Genomic DNA, 19,612 nt, shown 5'->3' on the forward strand with positions numbered 1-19,612 from the left:
CTTAAGCCCTTCCAGTGCAACAGGAATGTGATGTTTAGACTTTTTGCCCCAGTATTCATGGGGTCAACAGGGAGAGTTTTGAGTGGAGGAACAGTAGGACCAGATATGAGGGGCTGTCTGGTGGGGGGACATGCTGGAGGCAGCCTGAGGATGCAGGATTGAGGGGATCTAAATGGGTCCAAAACATTTGTGCAGGGATGGCCATCTGCAATAGGACACTGCCAGTGTCAAATGTACTAGAAGCTTCCATGACATTCCTGACACAGCTTTCATTTCACCCCGATATGTTCACCTAAGGAATTCCTCTCATTCCCAGCAAGGCCCTCCTCTCCTGTGGCCTATGTTCTGGGTGTGCTGTGCTCTAAGAAAACCCAGGTGGTAAAGATTAAGTCTTGGGAAGAATGAATAATCCATGGTGGGCTATGCTGTCTTAGTTTTATAAAAAGGTCACCACATGTTTTTGATAACGTGTATTATTTCTGATAAACTTGCTTTTTTGGGTTTAAAATAATTGACTACTATACTTAACTACATATCAGAACAAAAGCCCATAAAATTGAAGCATGTAGGATTTTTGTAGATTGTGACTACAGAAAGATGTAATATTAGATATGGGTGAGGAGGGTCTGAGAGCTTAGTGTTCCCAAGCTACTAATACAGAGAAGGAAACATGCTCAGAGGCGGTGAGTGATTTGTCTGTGTATCCTTGGATAAAAACAGTATCATATATCCAGTCCAGGGAAAGGACAATGGGTAAATATAAAGAATAAAAATCAGTGTCTGTATAACCTTTCAGAACCAGGGCATTTGTTATAAACACATAATGTTACTAAAGCACTGTCCGGCAGACTGCATTCTGGCTCCTTTAAGCAGCTTCATCTGAAACATGAGGTACTGACCATGATGAATCCTTACAGAGATTTTGACTGTGTTGAATCATCTAGTCTCAATCTTGTTATTTTTCCAAGCATGCATTTGTCCTTGTCCTAAGAATTGCTTTCTCCTCCAGATCTCTTTCTCTCTGTTGATATTCATGCACTCACAGACATGTATGTATATGTGCACATGCCTAATACAACTGCTGCCTGTCCTAGGGAATTCCATTACCTCCATTCCGGATGAAGCATTTAATGGAGTACCGAATTTGGAAAGGCTTGATCTGAGCCAAAATAATATCACCTCTTCAGGCATAGGTCCAAAAGCATTCAAGGTAAACACTCTGTAACAACTCCCATGGACAGCTTCACTATGACTTGCACTGGCCATGGTTGGAGGTGGGCAAGGGGGGAAAATGCAGGATTTTTTTTCCTGGTATTTTTCTTCTACATTAAGAAAGTTTCCTCTCTGATGTCTCTAAATTGCATTCAAGTTTTTTCTTTATTAATTTTTACATATTTGTTTGTTATTTTACATGTTTTAGTCTTAACCCTAAGGGGAACCAACATCAGTGGCATAACTGTTTTGAAATTATGGGGTAGTTTCTCCCCAAGTATCTGAATACACATTGAAATCTGGCCTTTTAAAGCATATGAAGTACTGTCTAGGATAAGTAGCTTATCTGAAACCGCTACTAAAAATTTCAGGCCAGTAAGACACAGCTTTCTTATTTTTGCACAATGGGTAAAATCTGGTGGAGGATATTTTGGTGGTAGTGGTGGTGTTCCTGAAAAAAAAATGGTCATGGATTAGATTGGGAAGATGAAGGATACAAAAAGGATATAAAATAGTATAGAGTAAGTAAGCCTTTGAAAGAAACAGATCTGACTAAAACTTTCTTTTTTAAAAAGGAGAGAGGATCAGGAATTTCAGGGTAACACAAGTAGAAGCAAGAGAGGGAAGGTTTATGTGTGTAAATGTAAACTTATAAATGTGTGTGCCTTAAAGCCAAAAGTAAAACACAGTACCATCCCATTAGGTTCAACTTTTGTTCCTTTGGGCAGTCTTCTGGGCCCTTTGTATCAGCCACTGGTTCATTCAGAGTCTGAGTAGGTGGATAAGCAGGCTCCCAGGACTTGCTTCATGCATTCAACCTTCTAACTGAGCAATTGCTGGCATTGGGGGTCAGATATTCTCTATATTTGACAAAGAGAAAAATGTTGTAGATGCCTCGTCTTGCTTTGGAATTCTGTCCTATTCTAAAATTGTTGAAATTTGAATATAATCACTGAAGAAGTGAACCATTCTATTTGGCTTCAGTAAAACCTGCTTGACTTCAGCTCTTTTGGCAGTGTTGGCTAGGTTTGGCCAATGAGCATGCAACTACAAGTGTGGAATGCATTTCCCGACAGTTAACTATTTGGTACCATATAAGAATAGCTTGTGACATTTGTAGCACTTTGTTTTAAAAAATTTCTGCAGTAATTAGTAATTTTATGACCCTTTTTCTAATATAAATATTACTATAGATAGGAAACTAATTTTATAAATATGTCAAAAGGTAAAATCTTTGTCTTATTAGCATCCATGACAAATTCACATTACTACATGAATTAATGAAATTTCTGACTATTGCTGGGAAGGTGAAACCCTCAGATGTTGCAAAATATGACGGATCCAGTGGCTATAGCAGTTTTCTCTCATTTGCTAAATCTAATGTAAATACATGTTAGTGGGATACAAAGACATCAGATGTACTTTGCTGCAAATGCTTGAGAATCAATACTATTACCAAGATAATATTTGGCTGGTAAGGGGAATAAACAGGCAAACTGCCATCCAATCTGAACATTACTGCCTAAGCCTAAGGAAGTATAGGTTTGTGTGACTTTCAGCCCCTACTCCCAACTGGCCATTATGTGCAATACATGACTATATAACTGCAATTGGATAAAATGGTAATTTTGAGATTTGTTTTTTCAGCTTCTGAAGAAGTTAATTCGTCTGAATATGGATGGAAATAATTTGGTCCAAATTCCTTCAGAATTGCCATCTACATTAGAAGAACTTAAACTCAATGAGAACAATCTTCAGGCTATTGATAAAGAAAGTTTATCAGGTATTTAACATTTGGCTTTTTATGACATGTTTCCTTATAATCTTCTCTTGTTCCTGTGTTTCCAAATGGATAAGTAGAAAATTTTAGGCCACTTCTCCATTTAAGGTGATATATTTATTTTAACTATGCACTGGTAAAAACTTAATTTTAAAGAGATTTAAGCTGCCTAACTGCCATTTGTAAAAAAAAAAGAAAAAAAGGTATCCTAATCATAAATAAAACATGCATTCACTAATTCTGGGTTCTCATTATTCACAGTACAATAACTGTCCTATAAATCCATACTATTGGGAGTTATTAAATACCCCCACAGTGCCATGCATTTTGGTGCTCTGTATTGGTGCTTTTGTTGGTTTTTGGTGGCCTGGTTATTGGATCCCTTTCCTTATACCACCAATGGCTGTGCTGTGCCCATGCACCTTGGTATTGTAATTTGCCATATGCTGAAACCTAAAACAGAGCACCTGAGAATTACGTATCAAATAGGAATAAGTGGGCTCTGGGTATGAAGAGATGTGGTAGTGGAGGCCATGAATCTTACAGGAGTAGCCTTAGCTATGAGAGTTCTGTTGCTGAAAGGGAAGGAGCTGTCACTGGGCTTCTGCTACTTCTGCACCCATACCACATGTTTTTCGTATGTCATGTCTACCCTGTGTGTGGAGTGAGGCTGTCACCACGTCAGCCTGGCTTTCTGATGCACAGACTTTAGTGAGGTGCATGTGAACTTGTTGGAACTGGCTCCTCTTGTGCTTGTTTTTGGAACAGTGCTAGGTAGCTGAAGTTGTCATACTGTGGTTCTGTACAGAAGAATGTTACTGCGTTTCACTTTTCACAAATTCTGACACCTCTCATTAGATTGTGAGCTTCCTTAAAATAAGACTGCCTAATTTTTCTTTTTCTTTTATTAGCCATCTAGCACTAGTTTTGAGGCATAATGCTCACCACTTTCTGTTAACTTGATTTGAAGCATTTATTATGTTGAAAAACCAGACACTTAAGGAAAAAAATCCAGTTATTTCCATTAGTTCTCAAAAATCTTCAAAGGAACAAAACACTTTTGGTGATGAAAAAAGAACAGTAATTATGAGAATTGCCAAATCTGAAGATTACATAGTTATGGAAATACTCAAATTCCAGATGGATTTCAGGGTACACATGAAACACATGAAAAACATTAATGAACACAAATTTTGATGGGCTTTGTCATATGGTAAAAACACTGGAAAGTTTAATTTCTAACTGCTGTTAAATATTCTGAAAGGAACAAAACTTAAACAAGTGTGCTAATAGGCATTACAAACTATATGTGAGTTCACATTTCTAGCTCTGCTATCAGAATACCTTATAAAATATGAGATTTCTTTCCTTCCTCCCTTCCTCTTTAAAGACAGGTCTATCTATATAGCCTGAGCTGGTCTTCAACTTGTGACCCTCCTGCCTCAGCCTCCTGAGTGCTGGGATTATAGTTGTGTACCACATCTGCTGTAAGCTACTGATTTTGAAGGTGTTCTCACAGATTCCTGCAACTGCTTCTTAGCTCACTCTTCTTCCTTACTTACAAATGCCTCTGCATTCCCAGAGTATTGACATATGGTCCAGGAGGAAGTGGCCACATGCTTTCCTACCTCTACCCTTGAGAGGCCTCATTCCCATGCACGTGGATAAAAAGGAAGCTATCTGCTATCCTCTCACCCAGAAAGCCTTCCATCTGCTTCCTATATGGGCTGGGTTCTAAGTTTTGCTGTGGTGCTGGCCTCTTGGGTGTTGGGTGTTCCCTTTGCTGAGACAGCTGCTGTACCATCTTGGCTCCCATGAATCCCGCTGTTGTGGATGGTTGGGCTGGATGGCAGTGAGCAGGTGAGCCTGAGAGGCCCCACCCGGTTTCGTGATGCAGACCTCTTGTGTAGAGCCTCTGGCTTGACCATCAGTGACTGCTTCTGTCCTGTCATCCCTCTCTGCACCTCCTTACTTATGACCTTCCAGATTACAGTTGCAAAAAAGTGGGGAGGAGGGCCCTCCAGAGACAGAAAACAGCATTTGAAAGATGTGAAGAGACAAGATAACTCTGGATGTGGTGGGAACTTTAGGCAGGCTATGCCAGGAGCCAGGTGTGATGAGAGTGAAAGGCAGTGTGATGAGTGTGATGGGGGCATGCATGCCAAATGAGGTGCAGGAGACCATGTGAGATGTGAGCATGTGCTTAGGAGAAACTGAGAGTTTACCACTGATGAAGAAGTGGAGGGTAGAGAGAGGGAAACCAGACATACTTCAGAAATATTTCAGTCATTATTAATGACCACAACCACTGTTGCCACTTTAGCCCACTAATAACATTGATCCACTGTTCCCTCATCATGTCCACAAGTGGTCATAGTGCCTCAACCAAAAAGGTTTTCTTTTACTTTTACCTATTTCCTGCTCATTAATCCTTCTTTCAACATCAACCTCAGATCTGCCCACCAGAAACTTTCTCTAGCTCCATCTACTACACACACATACACCTCATAACAGTAAAGGAACATACAGCATCATCAGTTTGCTCTGTGTTTCTCTGTGATTATGTAATGACCACTAGTCCACTACCTTTCAATAGAAAACCTGTACACTGCAAAATCTTAAATATGTATTATAGAAATGCTAGACTCTAGCTTTAATTTTGGGAATAAGAGAATATGAGAAAAGTGGTTTTATATTCTCTTATTTCCAAAATTAAAGCTAGAGTCCAGCATAAACCACTTACCCAGTTTCCTGGTTAGCCTTTCTACTTCCTGCCATCTAAACATTCAACTGATGGTAAGCACCAGACTAATATTTTATAATGTTGCTTCTGCATACCATCTTCTGGCCTGCTCCTCAGTGTCCAGAGAATGAGGATCAAACTAGCACCCAAAGGCACTTCTCCCTGAGTACTAACCTCACCCCAGTATACATGGTTCACACCAGGGTGAGGTCCCCACTCCAAGCACAGCTACATGGGACCTTCACCTGTGTGGGCTCCTCTGGCTGTTTCAGCCTGAAAGTTCTTCCCACTTTTATCTAAGTCTTAAGAGCCTACCACTTCCATATGACTCAAATATACACCATCTTTAATCTTTCGGCATTTATTATCCCTACTCCTGATGTGACGATATTTGCTGTTGTCTAGAGTAGGATGGAGTCTCACAGGGCATACGGTACAATGCCCAGCACAGGGGTTGAAGAGGAAAACATCCCCTGTTCTGAGAATACTGGCCACGCCCTGAACGCTGACTCAGAGACCCCTGGGTATGACGTTGTTGAGTGGTGTGTGCTCCGGCATGAAGCTTCCAAGTGACCTGAATGATACCACTCTGGAGGCCAGTAGAAACATTGTAGAAAAAATTGTTTGTATAAAGGCCTTTCTTGGTAGCTCAATCTGAATGTGTGGAGAATTTCTGATCATCTTTCTTTCAAAACACTTCCATTTGGTTGCACTCTGTGCCAAAAAGTGAGTAACTAAGTGGGAATTAACTGCTCTGCTTTATTTCTAACCCCCTTGTTCAGAGAGTGAGGGTTTGCTAGAGAAAGAGTGCTCCTTTCTGTGTTCATGTTTCTGAAAATGCTCCCAACAACCTCCCACAACCACCTCCTTCTCCTTCTTCTTTCTTCCTTCTTCTTTGGTGGGACTGGAATTTGAACTCAGGACTTCACACTTGCAAAGCAGGCACTCTACTGCTTGAGCCACACCTGCAGTCTATTTTGCTTGGTTATTTTGGAGATAGGGTCTTGTGAAATACCCTCAATCCTCCTGATCTCAGCCTCCCAAGAAGCTAGGATTCCAGGAGCTCAGTTTCACACAACCTTCTCACTCCTACTTACTTCTTGGCCTGTAGGAATGTCCCTGACTCTGTTCCTTACCTTCCTCCTCCCTCTATTGCCTCTATTCCTTATAAATATTTGTACCATTCAACACTTGAATGATTTTGTCTCTGGACCACATATTTTTGTCCTGGTTGAACTGTGCAATTGGAATGTACAAATTACTTAGGAAAAGTAGCTATGGGGTGAACAAAGATAAAGAAACTATGCATCTCCAAATACACTGAACTTTTCCCATGAAGGATATAAAACTTCATGGTTTTTTCTTTTCTTCTTCTTTTTTTTTTTTTGCAGTGATGGGGGTGCTGAACTCAGGGTCTTGCTTATGCTAGGCAAGTGCTATACCACTGAGCCACACCCTCAGCCCACACTACATGGCTTTTCAATTATTCTAAAATTCTGATTTTATTTTTTATAGACTTAAATCAGTTGGTCACCTTAGAGTTGGAAGGAAACAATCTCAGTGAAGCCAATGTGAATCCTTTAGCTTTCAAACCTTTGAAGAGTCTAGCCTACCTGCGTCTGGGAAAAAATAAATTTAGAATTATACCACAGGGTCTTCCTGCTTCGGTTGAGGTACCAATTATCTTTCTTCTAATGTTTAAATGTATTATATTGTAAATACAATACACAATAAGAGAAGCATATCTTAAAAGACCATTGTAATGTATATTAAACTTAGTAGTGTTTCAGTGCTATATTCAGAATTTACTATGATCTGAGCATCAGATGCTCCAGATAAAATGATAAACAGTACTGCTGATAGGTCTTTGGAAGAATGGAGAAGAGGAACAGAAACCACAACTTTCAAAAGGTGCCCTATCTCTTAAGACATTATAAACTATCCCAGCAGAATCATGAAGTTCAAGCTCTTTCATCCCATCTCTCCCCACTCACAAGTTCCAGATAAAACCACAGATGCTCTGACTGAATGCCAACAGTATGCATGAAATGTTGCACAAGAAGGCCTTGCCTATTCTAGCAATTCTGTAGCTTACAAATTTTGACCATTTCCTACCAAGACTGCCCTGTGACTGACTCCAGTACCAAAGCCCTGGTTTGTTTCAACCCTGTCATGAGTCTCTTCAAGGGTTTCTAGAAGTGCTGTCTACTTTCTGTAGGGTGCTCAAATGGTCTTTGGCCAGAGAGGGTCAACACTCTTCACTTCCTGTGTGAGGGACCCTGAGGTCCAGAGTATATAAACACTGACAGAACCAGCTGGAACCCATGGATTTTCTTATCTGGGCTTCGTTTCTATCTCACTATGCAATCGTCCTGCTGGAAGTAGGGATGGAGCTTCCTCTAGCCACAGTGAGCAAAACACAAAGTCTTCCACTGTGATCTTACGTGGTTGTCATACTACCACCCACCCTCTTCTTCCTATTTCCAGATGAAGAGACACAGTTATACAACATGGGAATTTATTAATACATGGCTTTATATCAGAATCACCTAGGTTCTTAGGACGTATGGACTCCTAGACCAATCCTGGACCAGACATTTAAAATTTTAAAGATCAAAATTTTACACTTGCAACTGGTAAAACGCAGACACATTTAACTTGGAAAATACAGAGCAATGTGCCCCTCCCAACACCTGAACTTCTCAACCTGGCTTCTCTGAAGAGTCCTCCCCCTGCCAAATGGGAAGTGCTGGACACATAATGTACAAACACATGGCGTGAGACAGAACCTTCCAAATCCTTTACTGCATGCCAGCCTCGCCTAACTATACACTCAAAGACTGTTCACATCATTCGTACCTGTAGTGAGTCTCTTACTGTGCTTCATTTAGGTTGGAAATTATACTTTTTTTGATGCTACCGGGGTTTAAACTCAGGGCCTCATGCTTGCTAGGCAAGCACTGTACCACTTGAGCAATACCCCCAAGTTCTTTATGCTTTGGTTATTTTTTCAGATAGTGTCTTACATTTTTGCCTGGAGCTCTCCTTCTACCGCAATCCTTCTACCTACATTTCCCAGGTAGCCTGGATTACAGATGTGAAACACCATGCCCAACTTGTTTGTGGAGACGGGGCCTTGCTAACTTTTTGCCAAGTTAACCTCAAACCATAATCCTCATAGTCTGTTTCCTGAATAGATGGAATTACAGGTGTGCACTACCATACCTGGTCTGGAAATTATACCTTAAAAGATTATGAGTTGCTGGGCACTGGTGACTCATGCCTGTAATCCTAGCTACTTGGGAGGCTAGGATTGAGAGGATCATAGTTCCAGCCCAGCCCAGCAAATAGTTCATGAGATTCCATCTCTGAAATAACTAGCCCAAAATGAACAGGAAGTGTAGCTCACGCAGTAAAGTTCCTGCTTTGCAAGAATGAAGCCCTGAGTTCAATTTCTAGTTGCCTGTCTGCCAAAAAAAGATTATGAGTTGTATGAGTTTGGGAACCAGTGATCTAACTCACTCCTTACCTATGTATGAAGGTAAAAGCAAAAAGCTGAAAATTGCTTTACCCACTTCTACCAAATACCAAATTAAATGACAAAGGGGAAAATTATAATAGGAATAATAGAAAGTTATGCAGAAGAATTCTACTTCTTCATTCCAATGAAAACAAGGAGAATTTTAATAATTTAGATCCTTTAGTAAAAAATTCCTAATGCCAACTAAATTTAACTGGAAGGTAGCTAACTATTAAAAACTTACTAGGGGCTGGAAGTGTGGCTCAACTGGTAGAATGAATGCCCAGCAAGCACAAAGCTGAGTTCAAACCCTAGTATCACGAGAAAAAAAAAAAAAAAAACCAGAAAAACTCATGAGTAGTTGTAGCAAACTTTGCTCTGATCCTAAATTAAGCCTCTTACTGAACTTAAATTTTGATTAATTATAATTAAGTCTAAAAACATGAGCCTAAAAAAGTTAGAGGCTTGTTGGAATACTGGGCAGCTGGCCTGGGGTAAGGGTCAGATAGGCAGAGCCCTTGTGCATCAGCCCTGGAACCTGGTTCAAGAGCTTCTTGCTGGTGAGTGGTCTTCCCAGAGCTTTATAGCTCAAAGGAGATAATTTATAAAAAAAGATGCCACAAATCAGAAAGCTTTATGTAATTGTATGGTATACCCTATCTTGTATCATGGCTAAAAAAGTTGAATTTATTTAATTCCATAGTCAGGAGAGGTAGTACTTTTCATTTAACTAGTTATAAAATTTGACAACTTGAAAGTATGAACTCACTTGAAAAAGCAGTAAAGTCTTCAGATAATAATACTGAGTAGAAGTCTACATTCAATTTAGTCTCTATGAAACTGAATATATTTATCACTGAGCAAAAACGGAACAAAATAATAGTTTTTTCTCTTAATTATAGGAATTATACCTAGAACATAACCAAATTGAAGAAATAACAGAAATTTGTTTCAATCATACCAGAAAGATCAATGTGATTGTGCTACGTTATAATAAAATAGAAGAAAATAGGATTGCCCCTTTAGCCTGGATAAATCAAGAGTAAGTATATGCTATCATTTAACTTTCTTAGCATTCTTTCTTAGTGACCTCTTGCCCTATCCCAAATGTGGCTACTTTATGGAGTTTCCAAACTGGCTTTAGGATCACTACTGCCTAGTGGATACCCTGCCATGTGCCAAGTGCTAAGCTAGGCAGAACTGAGGTCTGACTACAACTTTCAGATGCCACCCTAGCTCTGTTTACCTCACAGGTTGTCAGGAGGTTTAAATGGGATACACAGTGAAGAAGAAATGTGCCATTCTTCTTCCTCACCATCGTTAGGTGGAAGGCTCCAAAGGCCAGGTCTGTTCTCCTTCACTGCGTTCTTTTGTCCAAAACTATTTCTCCCATTCAAGTCTCACAAAATGGATGAAAGAGGCTCTTTGGTGGGAGTCAGCAGCCTCACTCCAGTCCTCAGTGAAGCAGAAAGGACTTAGAGGTTAGCCCAGGCAGCAGGTCCAACAGATGAGCCAGACATAGACTAAGTGTCCTGGGTACCACATTTCCAAGTAGCATAGCTTAGGATGTGGGTTGTTCAGAAATATAATGGGGGGAGATGAAAGAGGCTATTAGGGCCAACAGAAGAAAAATGAGTCCCTTATGAGTCTTTACCAGTGAGAAGAGATGAACAGAAGCCCAAGATGATGAAATAAGGACAGGAGTTCGCCATATTCCCTGGACCTTCCAGATGGAGATCCCTTCATCTACCCCCAAGTCTCGGGTATACCAGATCATCAGATCCAATGTGGAATGAAAATGCAGCGGGAAAAACAAGGAAAAAATTAAAATTAAGAAACTCCCTTGCTGGAATCAGGACTCTGGATTTCATTTAGTTCAACAGTCTGAGGTTAGAAATATTCCAGGGAAGTTTTTGAGCCTTCTATTACCTCAAGACCCAAGTTCTCTCTCCCAAACTCTGGTGTAACCCTCTGATGCACACTTGTGTGGAGGCAGTGTGGGTGCTGGTAAGAACATGGGCCTTGGAGCCAGACAGACCCAGGCTGGCACATAATCAAGCTTCTGTTTAAGCCATCACTGTAAACTGGTACTTGTAGGACAACAGACCAGCTGGCCTTGTCAAAATTCAGAGCTGCTGGTCACTTTCCTGAGGTATCCTATTCACTTTTTCTTTGCTACAGAAACCTAGAATCCATCGACCTCTCCTACAACAAGCTCTACCATGTCCCCTCCTACCTACCCAAGTCCCTGGTGCACCTCGTACTCATAGGGAACCAGATTGAACGGATCCCTGGCTATGTGTTTGGCCATATGGTGCCAGGCCTGGAATACTTGTACCTGTCATTTAACAGACTGTCTGATGGTGGTGTGGACCCAGTTTCATTCTATGGGGCCTATCATTCTCTGAGAGAGTTATTTCTGGATCACAATGATTTAAAATCTATACCACCTGGGATAGAAGCAATGAAAGCACTACATTTTCTGAGGCTGAACAACAATAAGATTCGGTAAGTTTTGGCTCTTTGTGGTATGAAGTATCATTTTAAATTGTGATTGATAAAATATATGATTAAACAGTCATGAACTCTGGATTTCCTTTAGGAATAAAAAGGTGCTAAGGAGTAGGATTAAACAAGATTGACAATGTTACTAATTGTTGAAGTGGGGTGGCAGACATATGAAGATTCATTATAGCTTTTTGTTCTACTTTTGTATATATTTGCAAATTTCCATAGTATTATCAAATAGAATTATTACATAATACTCAGAACTTTGGAGACAAGTTTAATGCTGCAAAGCAACAAATAGACTATGCTACTTTTCCCACCTACATATATAATTTTAAAGAAACGGATTTGCAGAGCACAAACCAAAACACATGTTCAAATTAAAATTGATTCCATTTATATTTTTCTGAAGGCAAAATTCTGAAGATATTTCTTGAGACACAACTTTCATTTTGGGGGACACATTGTTTTGTATATCTTTTAGTCATCATCCCTGGCTAGACAGCACAAGTGACTCGAGGATTAAGATGGGACAGTTTTGAGTGCTGTCTTTAACACTGGCAATGAGGGAAACAGCTCTGTTCTGGGCCAAAGGATTACACCTCTTACCCTTTCTCTAAAATTCCAAACTAAATGCCTAAAAAAGGGAAAGGTAGAAGAGTTTTAAAAAAGCACTAGGGGAAAATGTAGGGTAGGAAAGATTCATTTTCAAAAATTTTTGGCATAATTCCTTCATATGTCTTGCCTTCTGCTTCATATTTCAGTGCATCAGGAGGCATAAAATGTTTGTCCTACTTTTAGTGATTCTAAAATTTATCATTGGATTTAGGTACTCACAGCCTGGGGTCTTCATCACAAACTTTTGCTTCCACCATTGAACCAATGATTTTACTCGGATGATTTTTGCTTAAATCCATGATTTCATTAAGGGTAACATAATAATGAATTTCTATTTTTGCCATTCTTTCCATGCTTCTTAGATGAAGTCCCTCTGTAAAGAAATTCTGCACATCAACTAGGGTTACTTTGTTACTCTAAAAGGCAGGACAAATATCAAGATCCTGTATATTGGCAGTCAAAGCAGGGCATGGTAGTACACACCTATAATCCCAGTATTGGGAAGGGTACGGCAGGAAGATTCAGGTCTGAGGCTAGCCTGGGGTACATAGCAAAGACAATGTCACAAGACAAGAAAAATAAGTAAAAATATACTGTGAGTCAGAATCAGAAAATGGCACCTACATGTTATTATTTTGTTTTGAAGTTCTTTTTTTCTCTTGAGAATTATTATGTACTTATTCTCTTAGCAACTCAGTATGTTTTGATCCATTTCAGTTATCATTATAAAATTGTCTCTTCTTTGGCCAATGGCAGTTCATCCAGCTAGCACCTACGTGCCAGCTCTGACAATGGCCTTGTGGCAGACCACCTTACAATGGTGGTAGCATGTGTAAGAGATCATGTGGCAAGACATCTTAAGAGACTAGGGAAGGTCCAGTTTTCTCCTTTTCCATAACAACCACTCATGCAGGAACCATTCATTCCAAAAGACCAGCATCATTCCCTTCCACTGGTGATGGCTCCAATGACCTAATAGCCTCTTATTAGGCTCCACCTCTTAAATGTCCCACCAACCCTCCAGCACGTGAATTCTTGGGAGACAAAAACCACATCCAAAGTATAGGACAGTGCTTCTGGTTTTCAAATCACAAATCAGGAAGATTTTCCCCATTGGCAAGGAGTGGCCATGTTCCATTTGGGTGCAGTTTTACATTTACATTTGATGTAGCTGGAATTTATTTTGATGGACAATATGAAAAAAGGACCCATCTTTTAAGAGTAAAAGCATTTTGGGCCTGGTGGAATGGCTCAAGTGGTAGGGTGCCTGACTAGCAAGTGTGAGGTCCCAAGTTCAAATCCCTGTACTACCCAAAAAAAGAAAGAAAAAGAGTAAGAGCGTTAAAAAAATGTAAAACTTAACTCCTGAATCATGAAGCAACATTTTTACTTGGAGCATTTATAACTTCCATGTCTATTTTTCTTTAGGAATGTTCTTCCAGAACAGATTTGCAATGCTGAAGTGGATGATGACTCAACTTTGGAACATCTTCACCTTGAAAACAATTACATTAAAACTAGAGAAATATCATCATATGCATTTTCATGCATACGATCATATTCAAGTATTGTTCTTAGACCACAAAACATTAAGTAATTCCAAGTTTTCTTTTGCCACTTATAAATCTTACTTGTGTATTTTAGTAGCATTTGTCATTAGTAAGAGACATAATCCTCACATTATACTCATTATTATGCTAGTAAACCTGATTTTCCAATCCACAGAAGAATAACCAAAAATACACAGAAGAGGTGCTGTCTTATAGGAGTTTTAGTGAGGGTGAAAACCACTCAAGTTTTCCACCAGGTAGCTCAGTTAGACCAGGAGACTCTGGAGCAAAATAAGCATGTCCTTTATAATTGGTCTGACTCCTGCTACTAGCCGAGAACACCCCAAGTCCCTTTAAAAATTATGTATTCTATGGTTCAAGACCAAAGAGCACACTGACAGGAAAGACTGCTTAAAATTTGTGAATTAGTTATTCTGATAAAATAATTTATTCATTGTCTGTAAAACCCTGTGCTATAAGTACTGGAATAAATATACCTCAGTATTGGGTAGACTTAAGTTCTTTCTGTAAATTACATTTGTGAAGTTAAAACAGGACTGTAATGCTAACTTCTTGGTTTAGATCATTATACTGTGGTTATGTACACTGTTAACAGCTAGTTAGTGAAAGGGTATATATGAGTTCTGTGCTATTTTTGAAACTTCTATTAGTCTAAAGTTATTTTTAAAATTAAAAACAGTATCTTAAAATCACCAATGTTAAGGGGACCAGCAACTAGAGAAAAGGGTAGATCAAAAAGAATTAACCTAGAAGGTAACACACATGCACAGGAAATCAATGTGAGTCAACTCCCTGTATAGCTATCCTTATCTCAACCAGCAAAAACCCTTGTTCCTTCCTATTATGGCTTATACTCTCTCTACAACAAAATTAGAAATAAGGGCAAAATAGTTTCTGCTGGGTATTGAGGGGGTGGAGGGGAGAGGGAGGGGGCAGAGGGGGTGGGGGCAGGGGGGAGAAATGACCCAAGCCTTGTATGCACATATGAATAATAAAACAGTAAAAATAAATAAATAAATAAATAAAAAATAAAAAAAAATCACCAATGTTCATGCAAGATGAAAAGATTATGGAAAGCAGTACAGTGTGCTAAACTACAAATTATTCTTGACTATAACCTTACTTAAATGTTAAATCCAATATGTCCACTTTTGTTCCGTTGGCCATAGTTAGCGTCCATCTCCTTTGCCCTAATTTGTTCAAACGTATCCTTTTGTTTAGTTCAACTGCACACAGTGTTATTTAGTGTTTACTGTGTACTGGGCACTACCAAAGGCATATATTAGTTTTCAGTATTTAACAACCTTTCATCTTTGTATTGCTAAAAATGTTTGTAAGATACATATAGAAAGTATGCTGACTTCTTTTGTTTGTCTTGAAGAAAGATGAGACTCAGAACTTAAGGTCTAACATGGCTCCCATAGGTGGCTTCCTCTAATTTTTCAGGCTTAAGATACTTAATCTTTTAATCACTCTGGGAACTTTCCAGCCCTACTTTACAGGACTGTTATGAGAACCAGAGAGGAGTGTAACGCATTTTGGAAAATACAGTGTGTACAACAAGTGCAGTTATTATTACCAGTATTTCATGCAAAACCATGGTTGACAACTTCATAGGTAATACTCAATGTGAAAGTCTGACTTATTCTACCAGGCTGATGTTTATAAGTACCCTTCCTTAATATCTAGAATTCCAAGATTTCAACATGAACAAGACTGTATGAGGATGATTATTAGACTCAATGTTCAAAGACTTAATCCAGGTGGTTAAGAACAGAAATAGAATCTGAAGGAAATAAAAGTTGAGATTCATGATCAGTTTAGAAAGGTAAGAGCTATACTAGTTTAAATTGATCAAGCTCAAATTGAATTTAAGAGGCAAGGTTACCCATCTATTTAACAAGAATCTTTGTGCAATATTCTTGCTGTATGGATAGAAATGAATTGGCATAAATGGGTTAAAGCCATTTAAGACATAAATAAAATTAGTGTCAAAAGGGACTCAAGTTGAACAGTTGAGTCAATTAGGCTTAGCATAACAGGATGACAGAGATGGGTTACTGAACCATTCCCTCATTCATTTCTCACTCTGACTTCATTCAGTTGCATTTAAAATTCTGTTTTAGAGAAACACAGTGACAAATGGATTGGACAAAGTCTGTCTTCTCTGGTAGGGTAATGATCAGAAAATCAAGAAAGCAGGCAAATACTGTGAGTCAATGAAACTGGTGACAATGTCATGAGCATGCTGGGTTGAGGCCTTCTTTCCCTGGACCTGGGGGCTGAGGGAGGATGTCCTCTCCTTGCAGGGACAGTGGACAAGGCTAGTATATGGGTAGCAGGGGCACTGTGACCAGCTGTGCATGTCTCTTTCCAATTCTACAAAGGTAGTAGCAAAATCCCTCAGAGAGCCAATAATCAGAATGACTTAGAACTTTGTTCTAAAGTTGGAAGGTTCATTTATTTCAATGGTTTTTATAGTTTTAAAAAACATTTCCAGCATGGAACTTGTTCAGCCTTGAAATTTCATCATGTTCTGAATGGGATGTTTAATTTCATGAAAATAGTGATAAATGTCCTCATATCAAACATTCTTTATGATACAACAAACAGATGTTCAATTTGGCTTAATAAATATGCTGTGATTACTAACACATATGTGCACTGAGGAAGTGTGGGCCTACCCATGGTCAGAAAATTTTAATAGTATAGTCTCATCTTTGCATGTATATACATGGAATACTAGCTTTATTTCTAATTTTGAGACTTGGCTCATTATGTTCATGAACATTTTAAAAAGCACTAAGATATGATACAGTGAAAGACATATAGACCTTGGTGTTACCAAGAAATGATTACACTAGGAACTAAGAGACCTGGGAACTTATCTTGTTCTCCGATCCTGATTAATTATGCAGTCATTTTACTTCACTGGGATTCATGTGATTCGAGTATAAAGTAACATATCTGGAATAGATAGTGGTTTTCACACAAGACTCATTAGGGGGTTCCATTTCATTGAGAGGAAGAGGTTTTCTTTTCTTTTTTTTGAAGAGGTTTCCACACAAGGCTCATTAAGGGGTTCCATTTCATTGAGAGGAACCAAGCAGCTGTGCTGTCATCAGAAAGGCTTGACTTCCCAAGGACCCCCTTTTTTTCTTCTTAAAGCTAATTAACTAGGAATAATCTAAATGACATAGCATGTTTTATAATCCATGAAGAACATGTAGCTTTCCTTCTCCTTTTCCCAGCCCTATCTACACTCCCAGAGCCTTGGCCTCAGGCAGAGACTGCCAGCTATTCCCATGGAGCTGCAGCACAGTGGGCACAAATAGCCCTGAGCAGATTGCTGCCCCTTGGTCCTCCCGTGCTCTTCTTCTGGAGGGAAAGGCACAGTGCTGCAGAGCTCAAGGACTTCCCTGTGGAACAGGCAGGTGATGACACTGGGCTCAGTGAGTACAAGTGGTACATTAGAGTGATGGGGAGTATGTTGCTAATTCTGAACTTAACTATGTACTCCAACTCTCAAGTCTGTGCTTCTCCTGCTGGACCAATCTGCCTCCCTGAGGGTTTCGATAACCCTTTGGTTTTCATCTGGGGAACCTGAGAGTACTGCCCAAATCTTGCCAGCTGATGGTCAATCATAGAGAACAGGGAACGTGATGTGGTAGGTGCTGCCAACACAGAGGTGGAAGATACTCAAAACCTCCTCTCTTTGAGCTGCTATTGTTAAATGGCATCACATACATCTTAGAAGTCATCCTAATTAAATTTAAGATGATTGCTTTTCCTGGGCATGGTAGACATGCCTTTAGTCCCAGCTACTTTGGGAGATGGAGAAAGAGAATTGCAAATTTGAGGCTAGCTGGGCAAAAGGTAGTAACATTCTGTCTCAAAAACAAAGTAAACAAAAAAAAGCATAAGGGATGCAGTTGTATCTCAGTGGTAGAGTGCTTGCCTAAGTATGCACAAAGCCCTGTTTTCAATCCCCAGTACTGGGGAAAAAAATACTTTCATTAAAGTGAAAAAAACCCAAAACAACAACAGCCTACCCATAATTTTGTAGAGTTGAAAAATCATATATGCACTGTTTTATCTGGTCAGTACGGACACCTATAGGGGTTGTCAGGAAAGGAAAATTATTCCCATCCAGACATAATTGTTCTGATGACTTTTAAATAATATGCAAACTTTTGAAGGTAACACTTAAAAGTGTTAATTATGATAATGCTGTTTGTAAAATTACACTAGATTTAGCAAGTATATGAAAAATTAAGCACAAAACAGATATCCTAGCTATATAGGATAAAACCCCAAATTTTTACCAGCAGTATACCCCATATTAAGCATAGTGCTGTAGGCAAAAATCATTTCCATGAATTGGCAAATTTAGATGGGGAGTAATATAGGACACCTGTGATATAACACAGGCTATAATCAACCCTAACTCTTATAGCACACACATAGTTGACAGCAGAAAATATCAACGATGTGAGCTGGGCCTGGAGACTGGATGTGAATCAGGTGAGGGGAAGGCACAAAGTGGGCATGAGGCAGACATGTTTTAGGTATGGACTCACTGGTCTATGGGAGTCTTTCCTGACTGCATCAGGAATGAGAGGCAAGGGGAGGGCTGCTATGGCCAGGGAGAAGAGACCAGCTTCAATGGGATACAAAATACAGCATGCCACTGAAACATTCTCAAGAGGGGAGCAGATCATGCAAGCAATGGTTCAAGGAAGGGAAAAGAACTGCTCACAGCAAAAATCCAGAAACAGAGTGAGTGGGAGCCCACACAGTATGGATGCAAGGGAGACTCCAAAAGGAGTTTAGTGAGTACCCCTGCAACAAGATAAGGGGCACACAGAGAAGTGACCTGACAGGGTCGCTGTACCAAGACTCATGATGCTGCTGAGAAGCTGGGAGAAAGTCATCTGCAAGAAGATATGCTGAACCTGGGGTGTCATGATGGGGGACAAGCCAGATGATGGTAAAGACAGGAAGGCAGAGGTAACAATACATGCATGGAGGGACTTGTGAACAGAAGAGCGCTGAACCTCATTTCAAAGGAGGGGAGAAGAAGCCAAGTTCACCATAGTCTCCACAACTTGAGTCTCTGACCTCACAGAGCCAGCAGTCAGGTATTAAGTCCACCTCCTCAAGAAGCCTCAATGTCTATACCACCACCCTGGAACAGACTTGCATTTATTAGTTAGGTCTTACTGAATATCTAGTATTACTTCTTAAGTATTACTTCTTTATGTATGTGGGTGTTGTACAGTAGCTGGGTGGAGAGTATCTTTTCCAAAAAATCATAAAACTCAGGAGAAAGAGAATTCATTTCTTGAACCCTTGAATTCTGGGAAAAGTAGGTGCTAAATAGCTGCTGAATAAAGAAAGAGTTTATTTCTCTGGTCTGCAGTGCAAACTGGACCAGCTGATTTGCAAAGGGAAAATGAGAAACTAAATGGAAAAATATTTATATGAGGTCATAAAATTAATTAGGAATAATTTCTCTTGTTAATATTTCCTGACATAGACATCAGAAAGCAAAGAGTATGTTTTTAAAACAAGTAAGTCATGCTTTGACAACTGGCATTACTTAGCAATCAATCTGGTTGTTCTGTATAATAGCAACATTGGCTACGTACTTCCAAAGC

The 19,612-nt window shown here is 39.5% G+C and overlaps 2 protein-coding genes across 5 annotated transcripts in view; one reads left to right on the forward strand and one right to left on the reverse strand.

Annotated features, from left to right (window-relative positions):
* Nucleotides 1-14,435, forward strand: part of Ecm2 (extracellular matrix protein 2) — a 30,304-nt gene extending 15,869 nt beyond the window's left edge. For both annotated transcript variants that reach the window (XM_074052341.1, XM_020158528.2), the window contains exons 5-10: nt 1,095-1,210; nt 2,860-2,995; nt 7,251-7,408; nt 10,158-10,297; nt 11,437-11,763; nt 13,810-14,435. In XM_074052341.1, coding sequence (XP_073908442.1) covers nt 1,095-1,210; nt 2,860-2,995; nt 7,251-7,408; nt 10,158-10,297; nt 11,437-11,763; nt 13,810-13,978 — 1,046 coding nt within the window. In that variant the 3' untranslated portion in view covers nt 13,979-14,435. The remainder of the gene's footprint in view (nt 1-1,094; nt 1,211-2,859; nt 2,996-7,250; nt 7,409-10,157; nt 10,298-11,436; nt 11,764-13,809) is intronic.
* Nucleotides 1-19,612, reverse strand: part of Cenpp (centromere protein P) — a 227,631-nt gene that overhangs the window by 63,094 nt on the left and 144,925 nt on the right. The gene's annotated exons all lie outside the window — the stretch shown is intronic.

Source organism: Castor canadensis, chromosome 13 (genome assembly GCF_047511655.1).
Source record: "Castor canadensis chromosome 13, mCasCan1.hap1v2, whole genome shotgun sequence".
Lineage (NCBI taxonomy): Eukaryota > Metazoa > Chordata > Mammalia > Rodentia > Castoridae > Castor > Castor canadensis.